Raw genomic sequence first — 23,696 nt, 5'->3', positions numbered from 1 at the left:
TCGCATCTTCTAGAAACATAACGTTCGAGTGTGTTGAATATTGCCTTGAAATAATGTAAAATCAGAAAATCATGTTTTGGTAGATTCTGCCTGCTCACGCCCAGGCGTGAAAAACTGGGCTGGACTCTGCCTGCTCACGCCCAGGCGTGGGAGGCTGCGCCCAGGCATAGCGCCTGCGAGCATATATATATATATATATATATATATATATATATATATATATATATATATATATATATATATATATATATATATATATATATATATATATATATATATATATATATATATGTGTGTGTTATGCGTTTCTCAATTTTATTTTATCATGGACCTGAGCTGAGATATTTGAAACCTGATATATATTAAAAACCAATCAAGTTATTACAATTTAAGTCCCAAAAACTAGACTAAATTCTATATCTTAAAACCCATCACACAATATGAGAATACCCCAAATAGGGACGAATCCTAAGTAACATAATACACAATACAAAACCACAAACACAATAAACATTGTCTCTATACCTATACTATGCCTATGTTTGGGGTCGTGATTCTGCAAAATCACACTAAATCATCGTGATTCTGGCATATTCACCGTGATACCAAACATAACCTATATTATCATATAATATACCTTACATAGTTACATACACAATTTAATTAAAGCAATATCTCAATTATTGCATTCATATTCAGATAACTCCACAACAGTCTCAGGTTCACCTTCCCTTAAACAATCAAGTGGAGGTATAGTTAAAGTCTCTTGTCTTCCATAAGCATTCCAACAAAAAGGGTCATCAACTAATTCACCTTCATAAGGTAAAAGTTCAATCTCAGAGAGTGTTATGTTTGTGCAAGCAACAGTGTCACTACAAGCAAAATGTATAGGTGGTGTTCTAACATCATAAGTACCCTTAATTTTTCTGTAGGACACATTGTTTACATATACTGCTGATGTTTGATTCATACACTCTTTTGATAAGCAATAGAATTGGTCTATGTTGATGCAGTTTCTGACATTTTCCATTTGAATGTTGTCAAATGTTAAACCTGTTACTGATCCTGTTCCTCCTTGCCATGTTTTGATTCTTAGTCCATTGTCTGATTCTTTTATGATCGAGTTGCGAACTGTTAGGTTTGAGACACATGCATGGGAATTGTGTACTCCAAGGCTTCCAATGCTGTTGAAATTATGGCAGTAAAGTTTTTAGTGAAAATTGTTGAAACTTTAGCATCATAGAAACTATGTAAAGGTTACAAAATAGCTTTGATATGTCTAATTCATTGTCGGTTTGCATCGGCTTATTTGAGTTTATTTATTGACATAAACATTTATGAAACTGGTTAAGAGTGAATCTATTTTAAATGAATGTATCAAAATATAAATCACATTACTTTCAACTCAGTTTTAGTCCGAATCAAATTTATCGCAACCAATTCATTGGAGATCACATTAGGATAAGAGATTGCTACAATGCTACCCATAAGCAAAGAAGGACAAAGTGAATAATAGAAAGTACACTCATTCATATTAATGATTGTTAGTTTGAAATTTCCAACTGTTAAAGTAAAATTGTCACATAGTATATCACTAAAAGAAGAAAATAAATCATGTGATCATTGAAACTATAAAATATTCAATTTCAAAGACAAATTTTCTGACACAAATTTCATGCTGTAAAATTTAACACTGTTTTTATACCGTTTTAGGGTGTGTTTGGTAACACAAATAAGCTAGCTTATAGCTTATTCTATGAGCTTATAAGCTTGTTTCAAAAAATTAGAGGTGTTTGGTAACAAGCTTTTTTTACTAGCTTATAGCTTTTTTCCAGATGCTATTTCAAGTAGCGTTTGAGCTTATAGCTTATAGCTTTTTACACTTTATTCCATTTTTACCCTTTAATTTAATAACTACCCACTCTAAAAAATAAACTACCCACTATCAATTATGTCATTTTATATTTATTAATCACTTTAAAAGCTAATTTTACCAAACACTTTAATTTCAATTAGTTAGCTTTTCAGCTATCAGCTATAAGCTAGCTTTTCAGCTATCAGCTAACTTATCAGCTATCAGCTAGCTTATAACTTATTTTTACCAAACAGACCCTTAATTTATGATCGTTCGATTTAAAATATGTGGTCGAGATCTTTTAAATGACTTTAACTTTAACAACAAGAATCGTCTGATTAATATTTAAAGATCCATAATTGAAAATTGTGTGAAAATTTTGCGTTTCTTTATTGCGCCAAAACTCAAACCCAAATCCACAACCATAATATCATACTTAACAATTTCGATATTTTTTGTCAGTTGAGCTAGGACTCGTGGCAATCCCAAATTTTCTATTACTATTTATTTATTTATTTATTTATTTATTTATTTTTCTTGAATATGAAATGTTATCTTATGAGAGACCTTTAAAAGTTATTACATTCACGCTACAGGTTAAAGTCACTTTTCATTCATTTTGCCTTTTGAAATGGTTCTTGGACCACAAATATTAGGTATATATATTTTATGAAAACCATCAACTAAATTTGTTACTTATTTTTATTTTATTCCAATATTAATCATAATTAATTGTTAGTTAACAAACTAATTTAACTAAAATAACAGAAACTATGTGACATACCTAATTCCGTGGGTAGGAGCACAAGTAACACCATCCACATTCACATCTGAACAACCAGGACCAATTGAAATACAATCATCACCTATTAAAAAAAATATATTAACATTTTGTTACATAATTAAATAAAAAAACCATATAATATAATAAAATTTCCATATTGAGAAAATGAGACAATTTTTTTTTACTAGTATTATTTACCATTGCTTATCACTGAATTATAAATCCCAACATCCTTTGTGTTTCCTAAGTGGATTCCATCAGTATTAGGACTAAGTTTAGGTGCAGAAATTGATAATTCATCAATTAATACTCCTTGACAACCATCAAATTTCACATGGAATTGAGGACTATTTTGTATTTTCAACCCTCTTAACACCAAATTGGAGCTCATGAAGAACCTTATCATCTATACACAAAAAGATAAAACAATTATAAGGCATTTCATAAAAAAAATAAAAATTAAAAACTTTTATGTAATTTTTTAGATGAATTCTAGTTAACTTACTGTGGGACTATCACATGGTCCTGATATAGTATTTCCACTTGGACTCTGAAATGCCAAAAAAAGTTATGAGAATTTAGTCGACCAGGTATCAGCTCAGTAGTAAAAATGACAGTCGATGACACTTTAATTAATAAAAATTTAGGAAATTCGCTAATTATTATATTTTTAAAAAGATAGATAAATACAAAAGTAATGATGTGAATGTTAATAATTATTAATATTATTACCCTATGAGGTTTGCAAGGAAGATCCCACCATTGTTCTCCATTGCCTTCAATGATTCCTGTCCCATTTAAGGTCATTTGATCTAATCTATAAAACACAAGCCATTGATTTTTACTATCTGCCTCAGGCCAACAATCTGGTCCATCTGGTGCCATCAAAGTACCATCAATCTATATAAATTTCAACCTTGTTAATCAATTAATCAGATAAGAATCTAAATTTTACATAATCATAGTCATGTCAAATTGCGGTTGTAATTACGCTACAAACTTAAGAAAAATGCATCTGATGAGGTTGCAATTGCGGATACATTGACTTTGATGAGACTTCAAAATCTTTTATTATATTGCAGTCGCTGTTTTGCAGACTGCAATTTAAAACCATTATTATGGTTCTAAATTGCAGTCTGAAATAGCAATTGCGGCCGCAACTGCAATTTCAGCTGCATCAACTACATTTTTCTACAAATTTACTGCAATATAAAGAATCGCAACACAACCTCGACCAAAAAAGGAAATTCGAAAAGCATTCTTACCTGAAAAACTAGTCCTGGTTTGCATGGACCAGAAAAGATAGTAGAAGTGATTTTAAAACAATTGTTTTCAGGAGCTAAAAGTACTCCTGAATCAACTGCACAAGCTGCTTTCCATGCCGCTCTAAATGCTTCCGTGTCATCGGCTTCACCATCTCCGACTGCTCCAAACGATCTTACATCGAAAATGCAATCCGAAGGAGATTCTCCGGGATCATTTGGATATGGATAAGGATCAGAAGGAACACTAGGAGTAGGAGGAGAAGGAGGAGGATTGTAAGAAGGTGGTGATGGGTCACTTGGTGCAGGGGAAGTTTTCTTCCCTTTCTTGTGATGATGGTATCTTCCTTCCACATTATCAAAATTATGGATGAAAAATATCATTGTAATCCATAGGATAAAAAAACTATGAATGAGACTCATGATGAGTTTTTCTTAAGTTTATGAATTTTGAGAATGAAATAACAATGTTTGTACCAATGTTAAATCATACAAGTTGCTTCAAATTGATGAAGTGTATCTGTGAAATGAAAATATAAAATGGCTAAATTAATTAAGAATTTTGATATTGTGGAGATAAATTAAGGAGATTAATTTGAACTGATTTTTAGAATTCAAAGCAAAATAGCATATAGTCTATAAGAGTATTATGAAGCTAAAGGTTATTATTTATACTAAGAAAATAATTGTATGGAATATATTCACAAGCATAAAATTGACACGTGTTGATTTTTGGTTGATCAAAAGTCTAGGTGTCTTAAGAAAATAGTTGAAAGTTTTTAGTGACACTTTATGAAGTCAATTTTCTTTAGTAACACTTGCATTGTATGTTTTTTCTCCAACCTCATTTCAATGAAGTTGTTAAAGTTTGTTAGAACACCGTGAGACCACTCAGGTCAAATATCACTGACTCAGAACGATCCAACAATATAAGATGAAAGCTTGAGAATTATCATCTAAATTTATGTTTCTATCTCCTTAGAAATCAATGACATTGTAGTACAAACTTATAGAACAATTTTTTTTTTTTCATTTGGAATTTCAAGTGATTGAAATATGGCAACTAATTACATGCATCACTATATGAATATTAAATTTCAATTTTATGAATGTTTGTATATGATGCTATAAGCCTATATAATTGAAAGCTTAGGTGAAAAGACAAGAACAGTAATTAGCCAAAATATATTTGTCCCTTTGAGAAAATTTGACTAATTTTCAGCACCTTAAATTTCCCCCATGGTATATATATTTTTACTCTTACACTTAATTTTTATTATAATGAAAAAAAGGAAGGAGAAAATTTTCCCTCATTCTCTCACTCACTCATTCACATATAGGGCCACAGATGGGAAAAAATAGTTTAATCTTTTTTTTTTTTGATAAAAAAAAATGATAGTTTAAAATTTAAAAACTTTAATAAGGCTTAATGCATAGTAAATTAAAGTAAAGAGTGTTCCAAAAATATTTATAAGCAATTTTTTAAAATTGTTAAACCAGGAATTGACATCGTCTATTCTAAAAATTAACATTGTCTACGATTCATTTATTTGATCAATTCAATTTAGATTTCGTCTTAGAATAAGCTGTTTAAAAGGGATAAACTATAAGCTACTAGGTTTGGTCTAGTATTGAGGAATTTTGGTCGTATGCATGATGTCCTAGGTTCGATCCTCGTTGATAACATCGTAAAAAAAATAAAAATAAACAATGACTCAAAGATCGCATCACGGTTTAACATCTGATTCAATTTTTAAAACATCATATATAATATAAGATTTTTTTTTATGTTGTCCAAGAAAATTACTAAAATAATTTTGAAAATTAAAATCACATATTTGTCCTAGTCATAGAAAATATTTTTTGAGTTTTACCTTGGAAGATGGGAAACAAACACATGCAGCCATAGAAAAATCAATTGCATGTGAATTTATATGGCTATATATGAGTTAGAACCAAAACTTTAAACAACAAAGTACTAGCAGATAGTGAAAAAGAAGAAAGCTACACATCATGGGAATAGTAAACGTAAGAAATCTATCTATACTATATATATAGGAAGATTAAAAAACAATTTAACTTACATATATTGAATCACAACAAACTTTCTAGTTTGAGTTAAACAAATTTTTTTCTTCCACTTATAAATAAAAAACTTTCTCTTGATTGCTAAATTAACAACTCTATAATTTGTTTTGTTTCCACATACATGGCTAATTCTAAATGTGTAAAAAAAAAAGGCAATTTAGAAGCCCACAATATTGAATTAGTACACTCACATTGGTTTATACCAAAATATTTGGTTAATTATATTTTATTTAGATTTGCAGCTCACAAAAGCACTTGTAGATTAAAAATAACACAAAAAATTAAAATATTGGGCTCAAATGGTTAATGAGCTCCCTCTAGGACGGATTGCTCAAGAAAAGCTGAGTTCAATCCTGGTGAGAACAATTCTTAGCTAAGGTTTTCTAAAATCGCAGTCGAACTCTGAATTATCAGAATCTCTTCTCTTGGGAATAGAGGACTAATGCAAAAAAAAAAAAATCACACAAAAAGATAATGATCCTTAAGGTAATAGTTTGTTCTATGGCAAAAAGAAAAAATTCATTAAGACTTGATTGTAAATTGCAGCCGATAACTGTAATTGTGACCGTAGAATTGAGGATTTAGAAGTATCCACAACAGCATTGCAACTACAATGTCAATCTCGATCATCGGCCACATTTTCTCGCAATTTGCCACAATATAAAGGTTGGAAAGTGTTAGCGTAACCATAATCACAATTTAAAATTTTGAAAATAATAATGTTGTGTGACATTTGAGTAATAAAGATTATATGACTAACATTTTAAAAATAAAATTTGTATGTTAATTAACTATGTGTATGTTTGGTTTCAATTCTGGAGCATCCAGAATTGATTCTGGACGTGTAGAATTGATTCTGACTTGTTTGGTTTCTCAAAAGTAGAATTGATTCTGCCTCCAGAATTGATTCTACTTGAAGCTAGAAATCGTAGCTTCTGATTCTAGAATTGATTTTTACACTCAAATTTTTTGTTCAACTCACTTTTTCATGAATATATCCAAACATAAACCACTTCAGCTTAAAATCAATTTTGGCCAGAATCAATTTTACAGAATCAATTCTGCCAAAATCAATTCTCTCCGCCGCAGAACCAAACACACGCTATATATTGAGATTGAGAGATTATCAAAAAATAAAAAAAAACTATATATTGAGATTGAAATGTGAACGTTTCTATTAGTATTACACCAATTTTTAACTTGAGTAAATTGAGATTCTTTTTATGATAGGACTATAGAGAAGTGTGAAAATGGGGGAATATGGTTTTGATGTAAAAGAAATTGATATCGTGACTCTTTGTTGTTGTTTAGCTCATTGTGGCCCTCAATTTATTGAAGGGAGATTATATTGGTACCCGACAATAGAATTAAGGCATTCACGGGTGGAATCAAATTCTCTATTATTCAAACCAAAAATAAGTGTAAAGAAAACCAAGATATATATATACTTCTAGTGACACACACAGAGAGTGAGAACATGGAATTGGAAAGTGACCCTCAATAGCATGAGATTGATTGATTAGTTATTAAAATTCACCATAAATATATTTTTTATATAATAGAAATTTAAAGTGCAAGACAATAAACACTTGCAAAAATATTTATATTAATTTCTCTCCTCAAAATCCCCTTCTACTATCAAACTTTTTTTTTGTTGCGTAAATTGAATATCTTCTATGCGCAATCATAAAGACTAATTCCTGAATTTTGTGAGATCTAAATGAATAACAAATTTTCCCTAAAAATTTTAGGTTAACACCGGATGCCCAACTATATCAAACTTTAATTATTAGGATTTTGTGCAATCATATTGCACTCATTGTAAGTGGGGCCATGTTCATCCACAAATTTGTATACAATACAAAGTAAGTATAAAATTACTTTACACTACTATATATATATATATATATATATATATATATATATATATATATATATATATATATATGGGATTTGCTATAACACACCCACTCATTTTTATGAAGGTGTGCATTAGCAACGTACACCTTAGGGTGTATTTAATCACTTTTTAATTATTACTTGCTAAAACACACCTTCTAAAAAATTAGTGGGTGTATTCTAGCAAATACTTATAGGAGTTGCTAACGTACACCTACTTATTTTTTAGAAGGAGTGTTTTAGCAACATGCACCGCAAGGTGTATGTTACCACTTTTTAGTTATGACTTGCTAATACACACCTTCTAAAAAACAAGTGGGTGTACGTTAGCAAAACCCTATATATATTACGTGACCATTCAAGCAAATAAAGTAGTACTACATTCCATTGTTAGTAAAAAAACATAAAAAAAAAAGTAGTGTTACGTTGAAAAATTAAGTAGACTTTGTGACTTTACCTGATAATGAGAATTGAGGGGTGTGATTTATTAATCTCTTCAATTTCTCTCAAGAAATTTCTCTAACAATCCAATGCATTGGACTTAACATGAATTTTGTAATTATATATGTGAATTGTGATGTGTAAGACAATTATTGTACAATAATAATAACTTGCATTGCAAAATATGTGTAAGATAAATGGGACTTATATAGAAGGGTGAAGATTTAAAACAAACAACAATGTGAAAATATTTGAGCACATGCACTCACTCATATTTGTCTTAACATGTCACGTGTGTACAATACATACATGCATTATACAATCACTCACAGGTGTGAGAAAACAGAGAAAAGAAACTTCATAAACAACAAAACCAATTAAAAGTTCAACAGATTAAAAAATATTGACTAGAGAGATTATATTCTTATATATAGGTGCACTTTTTTGTGATCTGAGGTGACACAAGTGTTTGTGAATATAAATTTTTATTAACTTTTTGTTATCAGAAAAAAAAAATCCGGTAATTTAGAGTTCAGATTCGACTGTGCAAAATAAGTAAAATTTGATCAATAGTTGTTCTTATCATAAGTAAGCTCGAGTTCTTTCAAATAATTTGTACTAGGATATATCAATTAACCTCTCAAACTCAATTCCTTAGTTATTGAACTATGCGAGTGTTTGTGAATATTAGCTATAACATGTGACATGTGCAGTTGGAAAGAGATGACGATCTAGGCTGTTCGATTAAAATCAAACGGTCCAGATTTTTAGTATGAATTTCATATTTAAAAATAATGAAAATTTGATCTTAGAGTTTGGACTAGTTTGATGTTGATCAATCGGTCCAGATATCGTGACTGCATACAGTGTAACTGTACAAAATCTAATTCTATCGTTAAATACACGTGTTTAACTTGTCAGGTTTAACCACTTGAGCTTAATTACTTGTTAATAAACTCTGCAAGTGTTAGTGAATATTAGCTATAACACGTGGCATATTGTTACACACACGCACTTCACTCACCATACCATGTTAGTGGTTCATTGTTACGTATGTGTGTGTGTTTGTAGTTTCTTCTATCAAGTTCCAATTCCAAGGCAATATTTTCACATGCAGCTCTAAGTAGATTCTGCAGAAATTTCAAAGAAAAAAGAAAAAGTACTTGTTCACATTACTTCATTTTTTTCATGAGGAATAGAAGAGGGGACACGTATTCATGAGAATATTTCACGGGATGGTGTTTTTTATTTTGTGTGTCACGGGCGAATGGAAGTATATATATTAGTGGAATAATAATAGATAATTGATGATAAAAAGTTGCATAATAATTACATTGTTAATTATTTGCTTTTGTTTTTTTGGATTCTAACAAGTAAATGTCTCTAAAATTTGTTTTACAGATATAGATATTTTGTTTGGCTAGACAACTTTTTATGTTCATACTACTAAAATAGATTTATTTAGTGTTTGTAGGATTGAGGTATATTCATTTTCCAAAGCTTGTAATATTTTTTGTTAGCTTATCACATTTTAAACTACTTTAAGTAGATTTTGTTTATAACTTATCATTTTTTATAAAAAAAATTAACCTTTCTATTTTATTGAAAAAAATAAATATTAACTAAAAAATTTAGGTATATAAAAGACGATATTTACTCGTGTTATTTTTGTAAGAAAGTGATGTCGACAACATTATGAAGAATGGGAACAAAACACAGCATATTATGGTGTCTGGTTCCGTGACATTAAATAACCCATTAGTTTAAATTTAATTTTGTTTGCATTTTGTTTTATGACAGGTGCAATTAAGCATAAACACCAATTAAACTACGATAGGAAAATGCTGTTAACTGTTCCAAGTTAACATGTGTTTTGTCTCATTCCTAATTCTCTTTTTTTAAAAGGGCCTCATTCTTAATAGGAAAGTGATATTTTGACATAAAAAATAAATGTTGTTGAATAATATGTTATGTATTTTTTGTGAGCATTTTTCAAAAATGTGTAAAGTATAGAGGATAAAAAGTAAAAAAGAGATAGATAAATATATACAGTATCATATACAGTGACTATTTTGTTGTTCAAATAACACAATTGTTGTGAATAATGCACAAATCCAAGCACATGATAGTAAGATAGAGATGATATTATACAAATGTATGTATCCTTAGTCTATGAGCTATTTTTACATAAACATAGAGAAAGGCAGAGCAAGTTCCTCAACATAATAAGTATAGGATAATTTGCTATAATTACTACTTAATAGAAGCCTAATCTATATGGCCTTTGGCCCTCTTTCTTTACCAAAAAAAAAAAAAAGAAAAGAAAAGAAAGAAGCCTACTCTATATTCAATCCAAAATTGAAGAATTAAATTGTTTTCTAATATATGTACTTATATTCTAGCATAGAGTTCAAAGATAGTAGGATTTGTAATTATAATGGTTGACTTTAACTAAGGACTACCAAGAAACTCCAAAAGTACTAGTACTTTTAAAACACAAGCAAAATAAGACAATAAAGACAGCAACTAGGCAATCTTAAAGGCATTTTTACTATATATGCTACAGCAAATATTTACAGCACTGAAATGAGCTAAAGAAAATTAATACCTAGATCAATTTGCATCATTCCATAATTTTACATAGAAAAGAGCAACACTAACAAGGTTAATTCAAAGCACAGTAGCAATTAAGATATTTGGTATGAATGAACCTAATCCACTATTAACATATGAAGGACGAACACAAACACGGACACAATAGGGACATATCGACACCGATAATACTTTAAAAAGTAACATAGGTTGAGAGCAATTGAATATGATGTCTTGTCCTTTGTATCTTTATTTTGCATAGTTTACTTATATTTCATTAACAAATTGAAAATTCTATGGGCCCTATTGATTATCCATCTAATCTAGAATTTGAATTCAAAACAGCTTACTCAGAGACAAAGAATCAACAATATAAAATTAAACAAGGAAAACGAAGTTGCAGGGTAGAATATACCCATAGGATCATACAAGACAATTTTCCTGTTAATTTTACAAAAATGTTCCAGAGACCAAGAGATTCTAATCAACATAACATACATATAAAAAAATTGTTCATATCCTAGAATCTACTTTGGAGAAACCGGAACTAGGGACAGGAAGGAAAGGAACCCAATATTTCATTAAAATTTGAAACTGGCAAGAGATTAGAAGCATAATCTAAACTGAAGGGTGTAAGTGCTCAACTTTAGATCTAAGCGTGATCAAATTCTCTTCAATACTACTCTTGAGCAATTGCGGTAGCAGCAACTTGTTGAGTTCTCCGTTGATGGACATCCCAATTATAAACACGAGCAATCGTAACCTGATAACATATATGCAGATAAACAATCAATAACTAAAGCTAGTTATTATTCATGGCCTGTTGTAGATTGAATGAAAGCTGATGAACATACTTAATGACATAAATGCAAAAAATAACATAAAAGGCAATTCAAGTATCCCAGCCCAGATGCATCTTAGGGGTGTTCATGGTAGAAATGAAGCTGGAAGGAGTGAAAATGAGCAGAAAACATTACATGCTCGCTTAATAGGAATGCAAAGGAATGAAGGAAAATGTGCTGCTGCAGTTTATGGTTTGCGGTAAAATAAAAACTTACACCCCTCCCTCTCATGTTCATTTTCATGTTTTTCTCCTACACCTCCTGCTAAGAATTCCTCTTGAAGGTAGGTTTTGACTATATTTACATTTTATGGGAAGGTGCAAAAAGCAAAAAGAAACGGAGCAGTTGATAGTTAGCAATCAGACCTGAGTAATTGTCGTTTGGTCTCTTAAAAACAGTAGATCAGCAACAAGAACTTCTAAACTGGCTCTAGCATTATCCAGGTTTTTCTGTAGAAGAGCAGTAGCCTGCAACAGAAATTCATGTTGTACATATGTAAGGTTAAAAGTAAATAGAACAGAAAACAGCTATAATACCCGTAAACTAAGTTACAAGTACCTCTTCTAATGAATATTCCAACATAACATTTGCCCCCAGCCATAAACACACAGAATTGGTTTCTTCTATAGAAGCTCGTGAATATATTCCTTCAGACACCTCAAAATCAGCAATAAGTTCCTGTATGCAAAGTCAAACATAAATCTTCTAGTTTATAACATAACTAACGTTTTCTCCTTGTAGTAATAAATTTAAAATGGTGGCACTGGTATCACATGGTTTATAAATGGATCAAAGTTAAATCTTTTTACTACACATTATGATGACGAATTGATAATCAATACTTATGGCTCCATATTAACAGCTGAGCATCCGTGTGTGTGTGTGTGTGTGTGTGTGTTAGGGAGTGGGTGTGGAGGGAGTTATAAACAAAAATAAAAGGAAGACAGCATACGTAGCAGTAACTATTGTATAAAAAATAATTTTGACCACTCACAAACCTTAGATTTGAATTTGATTGATGTAAAAGTACTACATAAAAGACATTGTAATATTGTTGCCCCATTGCCAAAATATAATGTCATTTGCAAAAGTGTTCATAATTTTCTAAAAGGCGGAATTTTCATTTACCTATTCTACATTGGAACGTTAAAATGAATGAGTGATTACACAAGACATGTTTAGGAATGGAAGATTTAAAGACAAAGTTAGAGTGGCGGCTACAAGGAAGAGATGGCAGAGTCTTATCTTAAATTAGCTGGACATGGGTTGAGAAGACCTATAAAAGCACTAGTAAAGAAGGTATACTGGAAGAACAGTCCAATAATTAGAGGTAAGACTGAAACCAGGAAAATTATAGGTTGAACCATTAAGCAGGATTTGAATTTACATAGCTTGTCATCCGACATGATGCATGATACAACATTTATGCCAACAGCACCTAGTGAAAAGGCTTTGGTTGCTATAGTATTAGGTTTCAAGTCATGCTTATTCTGACACTTCACTCTTGTTCACTAATGTGAAGACAGCCTAATAGTGTAAATTCACAAAGAAAAATTTGAATTCCCTCAAAAAATTACATTACCTCATAATATTCCCTCATTCAAACACACTCTTAAGAGTTCTAAATATAAGAATTCAGGACACAATCTAATGAATAAAATACAAGTGAAAAACCTAGCAATTAATGGACAAAAGCTTGCTGTTCTGCATGAGTACTCGTGTCAATATGAAAACACGGTTGTGCATTCAGCATAACTAAAAACTCTTGTCTAGGACATTGTGATGCAGTGCATTCAGCACAATCATGAATTCTCTCAACTGTGTTTAAAACTGCAGCTATATGTTGGGAAAATTAAATTAATGGTACAAGAAATTATAATACAAAAACTCCGAGCGGCTGAGATGATGAATCAACTATTAGGGGTTTGGGTTTGGCAATAGACATATTCTAGCAAACAAAAACATTTCATACGGCATAAACTTTAGATAAGAATTATACCAAGAAAAGAAAATCAAAGGCATTGAAACAGATGTCAAAAAAATAGAAAAATAAAACAAACAGCAGCATTGAAGTCCAACAATTAAACATGGGGGGCCTGAGCCATGAACTTCTTCATGGAAGAAGCAAAAATAAAAAGGAAAATTCAATCACCTAAATGGTATCTGTAATGTGCCAACAAGGAAAAGATAACTCTTGACAAAAGACATGGTCAGTCATGAAATTAGTGCTTCTATATTTTGGAGATATCAGAAGATCTTAAGGATGTATTAATAGTACTAAAATTATGGCATATATTGTAAGCGCAGCACAAAGTTTCAGATTTAAGCAGTCTGTTAACAGTTAAAAATTATTTACTGCTATAATTTGTTATATAAAATACGGCGTCAAACGAACCTCACCAGTACCCTTCTTAGCTTGCAATGTAGCAACAACTTCTAGGCACTTTTCAATATCCGGTATCTTTGCCTGCAAACCACCACAAATAGTGTCACCACTATGTACTGACAGAAAATACACACACACACACACAGAATGACATTTGGACAAATCATTTCATGTTGAAAACTATCGACCAAAATAAAATAACCAAACAAAGTTGTTCTCTCACATTACTTAAATTTAAAAACTAACCAACTGTAATCGATAAATTAGAAATATGATTGTTATGATTTATTTCAATTAAAAAATTCAGAACTAGCATTTTGTAATCAAAGCATAAAGCCTAGGTTGTTAAATGTGGCCAAAGTAGAGAAAATGCAACAACATTGGATTGGAGTTTATATTTTTTATCATTGTAAATACAGGCAACTCAGTTTATCTTTAAGCCAAACTGTATAGTCTGGTTTAAACTTTGTATATGTTTTCAAAACGAAAAACTATATTATTGAATCCCAAGACAAAAATCCCATAACAAAGAGTTTGATGCCTGTTTCATCCAGCAGCCTCTACTTGCATAGAAATGAGGAATTCATGTGTGCCCTTTCAACAGTTGAAATCTTACAATGCCATTGGTTCTTCTAGTTTCAAATATAGTAAGATATTTTTCCTTTTATCTTCAATCAAAACATTAACAAAAAAAATAAATAACATATAGGCCTACAAAGTAATGAAACCTAATGATCCCTATGGTTTCCTTAGTGCGACACCAGGCTTTTCTATGGTAAATGATAAATTATAATACGCAGAATATAAGGCAATGAAACCTGAAGTTCCCTTTGCTGCGCAAGAAGCTTCATTTCAACAACCTTGTATTGCTGAAGTCTGCATGAAATATATGTTCCCTCATCATTCACACAAAAAGTTATGAATAAAATTGAAATCCCCTTTAAAGCATAAAATAAATTCACTCTCAATTGTTAATATTTGGCTCCTCTGAAGTAAATAGTTAATAAAGTGAGAAAATCAAAGGGTTGATATTGTAACCACTCATGATTTGTTATGCATGTTCAGATGATATCAACCATTGATTTGTTTATCAATGGTTGATATTATTTACTTTACTCTCTCAAGTGAATTGCTTACTTTAGAGGAGCCTTGTCCCAAATGTTAAGTGACTCAAGTCAATGCAACATGAATTTGCAAAACCTGGTTTCTTTGTAAAATAAAATCAACTAGTAATAACAATGCAAACGTGTTTCATTTCATATGCATAATTTCATTTCCTAAAATATATAAATAAGAAATGACTTAATTATACTGAAGTACAATACTTTTCAAAGCTTGAAATAGGAATCACATCAACCGCAGTGTAGTCTAAAAATATCACGTTACAAGCAACCCTATCCATTAATCCAACTACGAAGTTTATGCCATACAAGAGACGCAGAAGTAACTAACAAAATTACATCGTTTATCCAAATTAGAGCTTGTTTGCCTTATTTGAGCTTATCTACCGGCATAAGTTTTGTGAGACAGTTTGGCTGAACTTGTAAAAACAGCTTATGACATTTTTCTTAAGCTTTTTTCAGCTTATTTTTATAAGTTCTCCAAGATAGCTTATGAAAATAGATACACGAACAATTTAGATGCTATAAAAATAGCTTATGTAAGCTTATACATAAGCTCTTATCATAATAAGCTCTTGTGCTATAAGCTGCAAATAAGCTGTTTATCCAAACAGGGCCTTACACTTACTTCATTATCAAATTCAGATTTCAGTCACTATTGATTTGCAGTCAATTGAACATCACATATTCAGATTTCAATAAGCTTATACACAGATTAAGATCCATAACATGTGAAATTTAGAGAAATGTATGAAGTGAGAAAGTAAACCTTTCTTGAAGAAAAGCGAGAGCGGAATTAACATCGAGACCTAATTGAGTGAGATAAGTTTGAACATCTTCAACGAACTGAGCACCTGGTATTCCTCTTCGCTCTGTAGCACCCGATGATGAAGATGAAGAAGAAGCCATTGTTTACGCTCTGCAATCGAATCCAACGCAACAATTTGTTGTCGTTTTGTTTTTTATTATTTGTTGTCGTTTTATTATTACTATTATTATTAAATGCACAAGTGTTATATGATATTTTATATTATAATATTGAAAAATTATTTGTATAAATTGTAATAATAAGTATTATAAAATGAAAATTATAATAATAATAATAATAATAATAATAATATAAAAGTGATGTACTTATCACTTCCTCCAACCAATATATATTCATATATGTATAGAGAATGAGTACGGACCATCAAAATTGAATGAAATATATTTATTTTTTTGGTGGGGTGTGTCAGCCAATGCAATAGTGCAACGCATAGGCGACACACTAAAATTGAATGAAATATGATAATGATAATGGTTATTATATATTTCAATCCCATAACCTAACTTTTTGCATAACCTTCACTCTTCTCTAAAATTATAATGTAATTAAGTCAATAATGTATATCTTCGTATTTTTTTTTGTGACTAAATTATAAACTCTTTGTTGTTTCTATGAAAACGGTTGACATTTAAATGGGATAAATGTTGAAAGAGAATCCAACCATGTTGATCTTCATTGTCACTAAGAAATGTTATAATAATGTAGAAAAATGTAACATCTTGTGACATCAATTTTTGGATAATTGGAGAGGTATAATTCAATAATAATGTAGAAAATTGTAACATCTTGTGACATCAATTTTTGGATAATTGGAGAAGCATAATTCTTTATTATTTATTATGAGACTGATATAATATAAAATAAAAAAATAGATATGAGAATGATATAATATAAGGAAGTGATGTGGAAACAAAAAAATAGAGATGAAAATGATGTGACATTATTGTGTGATTTAATTTGATGTAAATGAGTGATGTGGATTAGGGTTAAGATGGATAGTAGGAGAACTATCTAGGAATTATATATATAGATTATTATTATTATTATTATTATTATTAGTCTTAATTAGTTTATTGGTCTTTAAAGATATTTTAGGTTTCACAATGGTCCCTTAAAGAAAAAAGGCTCGGATTGGTCCCTTAAAAACATATATTTTTGCCATATTGGTCCTTTCTATTAAATTTTAACTCCAAATATAACAAAAAATTTCAATTGTTAAAATTTTAATAATTAATAAGGTTTTTGGTGAACCACTTACATTGACATCCACAATTCAGTCTACTAAAACTAACGTTTTTTGTAAAACCTTATTAATTATTAAAATTTTAACCATTGAAATTTTTTGTTATATTTGAAGTTAAAATTTAATGGAAAAGATCAATATGGAAAAAATATATGTCTTTAAGGGACCAATCCTGACCTTTTTTTCTTTAAGGGACCATTGTGAAACCTAAAATATCTTTAAGAGACAAAAAGACTAATTAAGCCTTATTATTATTATTACGATGATGGATCCGTTGACTCCACGAGTAAGTCTCCATTGACTTACTCCACTTAATAACTTGATATCGGGATTATATTTCTTCAATCCAACCGTTGAATTCAAAGATCTTATTGAATAGATCAACTCCACAAATTTTTATAAAATTCAAAAAATATAGTTATGTATTCAGACTATTGAAATTCAACGGTTTTTTTAAAAGTTTGTCGTACGTTCAATTGAAGTTATCAGAAAAAGTATCAAATAGTTTTGAATTTTTATAAAAATTTGTGGAGTTACTTCTGCTTCTGCTTCTCCTTCACTGTCAAATGAAGTGCCAACAATTTTTTTTTACCGATATTCAGTATACTGGAACGTCTAATCTAGTTCGAAGGTCTGTTTTTTATCATCAAGTAGTTTTCAGCTACCGCGTTAATTTTTTTCCCTCAATAAGTGTGAAACTAAGACATACTTAAATTTCACATTAAGATTGCAATAATAATAGTAATAATAATAATAATATAAGATAAAAATGAGCCACATTAAAAATATAAGCAAAAAAATCAAATTTTCAATTCACAATAATAATAGGAAAATCATTTTTTATTTATTTATAAATTGGAATCATCTAACACACATGGACATACGCATGCACACATGAATAGACGCACACATCCACATACATACACTAAGTAATAAAAAATTGATGTCCCTAAACTTTTGATGCCATGTGCGATCGCTCCTCTCGAACACCCTCTGAACTCTCTTGACTATGTGAAAAAAGTTGAAATAATTCAGCCAAACCAACAAAATCAAACACTTGAATATAGTTTATTGTTGAAGAAAAAAATAATAATAATCCTCTTGTATCTTTTCAAGAAAAATTAAAAAGAAAAAAGAGTATGGAATAGAAATTGAAAAAGTACTTTGTCAATGCTTCTTCGGTAACAATTGCATGTTGGAAAATAGCTTGTAAATTAATAAATTTCAGAAAAATAAATATATAGCATTTGGTGTATAACTAACTTGTTCAAACATGAAAGAATGCTCCGGAATATATTTAGTATCGGAGAAAAATTGTTCTCCCTCCATCCCAAATTATAAGAACTCGTTGATGAATTCTTTTGATTTGCATGTTCTAGAGAGTCCTCCTAGAGAACTCCAAAGTCTCATTTTTGATGATGTATCCGGCGCCTGCATGCCTCAGAGTGTTCGCGTAGTGTTCTAGTTTCTTTTTTGGGCTCTGCCCTCTTTTTGTAACCAAAAAAAAAAAAGAACTCGTTGATTATTACATGCATGCCAATATATAATTTTGATTATAAATATCTTTAATTGTCTATTAGTAAAAATTATAAAAATTTGATATTTAGAAAATATTCATCGAAAGAAATCAAACAAGATCTTATATGATAATATTTATATTTCACACGCAACGTTGTCCGTCACCTTCAACAATAGTATATATCTTCTTTATGTATAAATACTCATTATTATATAAATTTATAATGAAATATCGGGGAATGTAATTCTATTATGGTATCACAAGCCTAAACCCTATTATAGCAACCCTATTATTTTCTCTTCTTCTTTCCAAAAAGTTGTGTCGTGCTCAAGGATGCACAACCAAGCAATTGAGGGCACCTGCCCCCACTCTCCTCTTACAAAATAACTTGTTTTGCTTAGACCACTTACAATGGAAAAAAAAAATTGGTGTTGAATTGGGTGTTGAATGAAATTTATGCTGCAATGGGGGTGTTGAAGATGATGTGGAAGGGAGAGAAGTTGAATGCATTCAACATGTTGAACTCTGACGCGGGAGGGACACGTGTTCGCGTTTTTTTGGTCCAGCGTAGCGCGTGTGATGCACGCGCCGATAGGGGAGAGTGGGAGGTGGTTCACACGGAGAGAGAAGACTGAGTGGGACAAGTGGCAGATCATGATTGGTTGCTTGGATTTTTATCTTATCAAAACTTTGAACTCAATTATTTCATTGCAAATTAATTTTTTATTTTTTAATTTTTATACCAAAATTCATGATTTTTTTTTTCTCTACAAATAGAGACTTGGTTCATTTCATTTGGACACAGAAAAAAAAACCAAATTTTTCACTATCTTAATCTATTATTATTTTTCTAATTAATCTTTCTTTTGAAGTTTTAATCTTTTTTTAGTGAAATGGATCCCAACAATTCTTCTAATTATCCCAACAATTCTCAAAATCCAAACAATTCTCAAAATCCCAACAATTATCAAAACTCCAACAATTATCAAAACCCCAACAATTATCAAAATCCCAACAATTATCAAAATTCAAATCAATTTTTCAACCAACATCCTCAAAACACACCTAATTTTGGTTTAACACCAAATTTCAACCAATCATCCTTTGTTCCAAACTTTTATCCATATTATGGATCTATGCTGAGAAATCCATCTCAAACACCCCCGTTTAATGGTTACATGCCGATGGTTAATGAAAATTTTTCGAGTGGTGGTACAACTAATTTTCCCGAATTTTCAACACAAATAACTATTGCTAATGAAGATTCAACCATCATGGAACACTGAACAAAATTTGGTGCTAATTAGTGGGTGGATCAAATTTGGAACAAGCAGTGTTGTCGGGAGAAACCAGAAAGGTGAAACATATTGGGGTCAAATTGCTGACTATTGTAATGAGCATTGCTCATTCGATCCTCCGCGTGATGGAGTTGCATGCCGTAACCGTTTTAATTATATGAACAAAATACTGGGTAAATGGATTGACGCTTATGATGGTGCTAAGCGTCTCCAAGGAAGTGGTTGGTCCGAGAATGATGTTTTGGCAAAAGCGCAGGAAATATATGCATGTGGGAAGAATGTTCGGTTCACTTTAATGGAAGAATGAAATGCTCTCCGTGATCAACCACGTTATAGTAGTCAAGTAGGATATGGAAGTAGTGGATCTAAGAGATCTCACGAGAGTGATGCATGTGGCTCAAACTCTGTAGGATCTAATGCTCGTCCTATAGGTAGGGATGCTGCCAAAAAGAAGGGAAAAAAGAAAGCTTCCACACCCACAGAGGTGGTGGACAAAGAATGGGATAATTACATGAAAATGAAGGAGAAAGAGATGGAACATTTGGCAATGGTAGTTTCCAATCAACAAGAGAAAAACAGACTTAAGAAAATGAAAATGTATCTGAAGTTAAGTTCTGATGAGAATCTCGATGACCGGAAGAAAGCCATGTTGGACACAGTGGCCCAAGAACTGTTTCCATAATTAATTTCAATCAATGTAGTGTTTGCTTTAAATATTTGTCTGTAGTGTTTGCTTTAAATATTTGTCTGTAGTGTTTGCTTCAATTATTGTGATTGAATAAGTCAGTGTAGTCTTTGCTTTAATTATTGTGATATGTCAGTGTAATGTTTGTTTTAAGTATTTGTACTACGTGTTTGCTTTAATTATTGTGTCCACCACCCAACTTGCTTTAATTATATTGTGTCCACCACTCAATCCTTATCTGATAATTAACTCTATACAATAATTATTTGAAATCCGTCAGTGGACCAAATTGAATCTATATATAGGGACTCATCCATTTATGTATCAATATCCTAAATCTCACCCAATCTACTTCCAATATCACAAACAATGGATCCATCAACCGGTGATTTTGATGACGCAGCCTACTTGCAAAATCGTGAAGTTGAAGAAACTTATGTACTCAACCGATTTAGAGAGCGTCGGAAAAAAATATTGGAAGATGGTGCACCTCGTAGTAGAAAATATGTCAATAGAGATCATCCAGCTGCAAACCAAAGACTAATTGACGACTACTTTGCCAATGAGCCTACATATGACGATGCAATGTTTCGTCGTCGGTACCGCATGCAAAAACATCTTTTCCTTCGAATCGTTGGGGACATTTCAAGTAGTGATAACTACTTCACCCAGCGAGCTGATGCTGCTAAGAAAGAAGGTATATCACCTTTAGCAAACTGTACCACAGCAATGCGAATGTTAGCATACGGTATGGCAGCAGATGCGGTCGATGAGTACATCAAAATAGGAGGTACTACTGCATTAGAGTGCTTACGTAGATTTTGTAAAGGAATCATACGATTGTATGAGCAAGTGTATCTCAGAGCACCAACCCAAGATGACCTGCAAAAAATACTACATGTAAGTGAACTACGGGGGTTCCCAGGGATGATTGGGAGTATTGACTGCATGCACTGGGAGTGGAAAAATTGTCCTAAAGCATGGGAAGGTCAATTTACTAGGGGGGTGAAGGGAACCACCACAGTTATTCTTGAAGCAGTTGCATCTCATGATCTATGGATCTGGCATGCCTTTTTTGGATGTCCGGGAACGTTGAACGACATAAACGTTCTAGACTGTTCACCTGTTTTTGATGACGTGGAACAGGGAAAGACTCCAAGTGTGAATTTCTATGTGAATCAACGTCCCTATGATATGACATACTATCTAGCCGATGGTATCTACCCTTCTTATCCAACTTTCGTCAAATCTATTAGACTTCCTCAAAGTGAACCCGATAAGTTATTTGCAAAATATCAGGAGGGATGTCGGAAGGACATCGAACGTGCATTTGGAGTGCTTCAAGCTCGATTTAAAACCATCCGTTAACCAGCTCGCTTGTGGGACATAGCCGATCTGAGTATCATCATGAGGTCTTGCATCATATTACATAATATGATTGTTGAGGATGAATGAGATTCATATGCTCAACGTTGGACCGATTTTGAGCAGTCTGAGGAAAGTGGATCTAGTGCACCGCGACCATATTCAACTGAGGTATTACCCGCTTTTGCAAATCATGTGCATGCTAGATCCGAGTTCCGTGATCAAAAAGCTCATCACGAATTGCAAGCAGATCTAGTGAAGCACATATGGACAAAATTTGGAATGTTTCAGGATTAAAGATGATTTGTTTCGTACTATACATTATTTGTGTGTTGTTTCGTATTTTAAGTTAATTTGCATCGTATTAATTACGTAACTTGTGTGTTGTATTGCATTTTAAGTTAATTTGTATCGTACTAATTACGTTATTTGTGTGATGTATTGCATTTTAAATTAAGAAAATAAAAAAAATATTTAAATAAATTTTGTTAAGTGTATTATTTTAATTTAATTTTAATCGACAATTATAATTTTATTTAATCATAAAAACAAAAATTAAAATTTAAATAAGAATATGAAATAGAAAGTGGTGGGGTAGAGTGCTGAATAGAAAAACCATTGGAGAGGGCAAAAGTTGAATGTGTGTTGAATGATTAGGTGGATGAAAGAGAAAATGATGTGGATTGAAAAAGTGAGTGTTGAAGGTGTTTTGGTGTTGAAACCATTGTATATAATTTTATAACATGATACACTTTAACTCTTTGCCTCCGTATGAAAATCTATCTTGCCCCCACATTAAATATAAAGTGAGACTAAGATAAGAGTTTGTCTCCTATAAATGTTGTGAACAATCAAATACAATATTGTATTTGTATTTGATTATAATTTAAATTAAGTGACTATCTAGCTCTCACACACACATATTTTATAGTGTTGAAAATAAAATAAGAAAACTTGCATCCCTTTTTTTATAATAGGAAAATTTGTTGAAAACAATTATAATTTGTATATTTTAAGATGTCTTAAATTAGTTTTTTTTATTTGTGGTTAATTCTCCAATATTTAGTGTTCTGGTAAAAACAAAAGGGGGTTGTATTATTGATTAAATGGTGTGATTACACTTGGTTCAATCCCAACAACCTTGGGAGTTTTATAAGTCAGATCCAGATCGTCCCCCCTTTACAAATGAAAGTATGAAGCTATTTATAGACCGCTTAGTCTTCTTCTCCAAGCTAAGATTCCTAGAAATCCGGTCTTTAGCGTCTTCTTCGATGGTACAGCGTGAAAGTAGGGATGGTAACCTTGGTCTCCAAGCTATGGCGGTTATGGGAAGTTGATTTCTTCCTTCTCAAGTCAACTGTTAACGCAGGGGAGGAGAAGATATTTATAATAATACAGAATTTCATCTTTTGGGCGTTGTCACGTGATCGTTGGTCACGCCATGGCTTCATATCGCCTAGTGGGTGTTTTAGGGTTACTGGATTTGG

At 31.4% G+C, this 23,696-nt stretch overlaps 2 protein-coding genes and 1 pseudogene across 3 annotated transcripts; 1 reads left to right on the top strand and 2 right to left on the bottom strand.

Moving 5' to 3' along the window:
- Nucleotides 1-342: 342 nt before the first annotated feature.
- Nucleotides 343-8,565, bottom strand: LOC123885531 (polygalacturonase At1g48100-like). Of its 2 annotated transcripts, XM_045934812.1 has the most exons (7): nucleotides 8,346-8,565; nucleotides 3,905-4,421; nucleotides 3,372-3,539; nucleotides 3,145-3,189; nucleotides 2,838-3,045; nucleotides 2,640-2,721; nucleotides 343-1,184 (listed from the first exon to the last, which is right to left on the bottom strand). In XM_045934812.1, the coding sequence occupies exons 2-7, from the start codon at nucleotides 4,322-4,324 to the stop codon at nucleotides 677-679; spliced, it is 1,431 nt and encodes a 476-aa protein (XP_045790768.1). In that variant the 5' UTR covers nucleotides 4,325-4,421; nucleotides 8,346-8,565; the 3' UTR covers nucleotides 343-676. The 2 variants fall into 2 exon arrangements, with proteins under 2 accessions (XP_045790768.1, XP_045790766.1); XM_045934810.1 differs by lacking the exon at nucleotides 8,346-8,565 and having other exon boundaries at nucleotides 3,905-5,003.
- A 2,702-nt stretch (nucleotides 8,566-11,267) lies between these two features.
- On the bottom strand, nucleotides 11,268-16,244 carry LOC123887187 (probable prefoldin subunit 3). The gene is made up of 6 exons (XM_045936469.1): nucleotides 16,040-16,244; nucleotides 14,968-15,025; nucleotides 14,159-14,230; nucleotides 12,322-12,441; nucleotides 12,129-12,230; nucleotides 11,268-11,684 (listed from the first exon to the last, which is right to left on the bottom strand). Exons 1-6 carry the CDS (start codon nucleotides 16,177-16,179, stop codon nucleotides 11,601-11,603), a joined length of 576 nt encoding a protein of 191 aa, XP_045792425.1. The 5' UTR covers nucleotides 16,180-16,244; the 3' UTR covers nucleotides 11,268-11,600.
- A 3,753-nt stretch (nucleotides 16,245-19,997) lies between these two features.
- LOC123885451 lies at nucleotides 19,998-22,506 on the top strand (annotated as a pseudogene).
- The last annotated feature ends 1,190 nt before the right edge of the window (nucleotides 22,507-23,696 follow it).

This window comes from Trifolium pratense, linkage group LG5 (assembly GCF_020283565.1).
Source record: "Trifolium pratense cultivar HEN17-A07 linkage group LG5, ARS_RC_1.1, whole genome shotgun sequence".
Taxonomy (NCBI): Eukaryota; Viridiplantae; Streptophyta; class Magnoliopsida; order Fabales; family Fabaceae; genus Trifolium; species Trifolium pratense.
This window is presented reverse-complemented; position numbering and strand designations above follow the sequence as displayed.

Excerpts from the sequence above, each read along its gene's own strand:
- LOC123887187 (XM_045936469.1), bottom strand. The coding sequence starts at position 16,179 with ATGGCTTCTTCTTCATCTTCATCATCGGGTGCTACAGAGCGAAGAGGA. Across the intron at positions 15,026-16,039 it reads CTCGCTTTTCTTCAAGAAAG|ACTTCAGCAATACAAGGTTG; the intron begins GTTTACTTTCTC and ends TATTTCATGCAG. Across the intron at positions 11,685-12,128 it reads ACCAAACGACAATTACTCAG|GTTACGATTGCTCGTGTTTA; the intron begins GTCTGATTGCTA and ends ATATGTTATCAG.
- LOC123885531 (XM_045934812.1), bottom strand. The coding sequence starts at position 4,324 with ATGAGTCTCATTCATAGTTTTTTTATCCTATGGATTACAATGATATTT. Across the intron at positions 2,722-2,837 it reads TAATTCAGTGATAAGCAATG|GTGATGATTGTATTTCAATT; the intron begins GTAAATAATACT and ends TTTTTTTAATAG. Across the intron at positions 1,185-2,639 it reads GCTCCTACCCACGGAATTAG|CATTGGAAGCCTTGGAGTAC; the intron begins GTATGTCACATA and ends TAATTTCAACAG.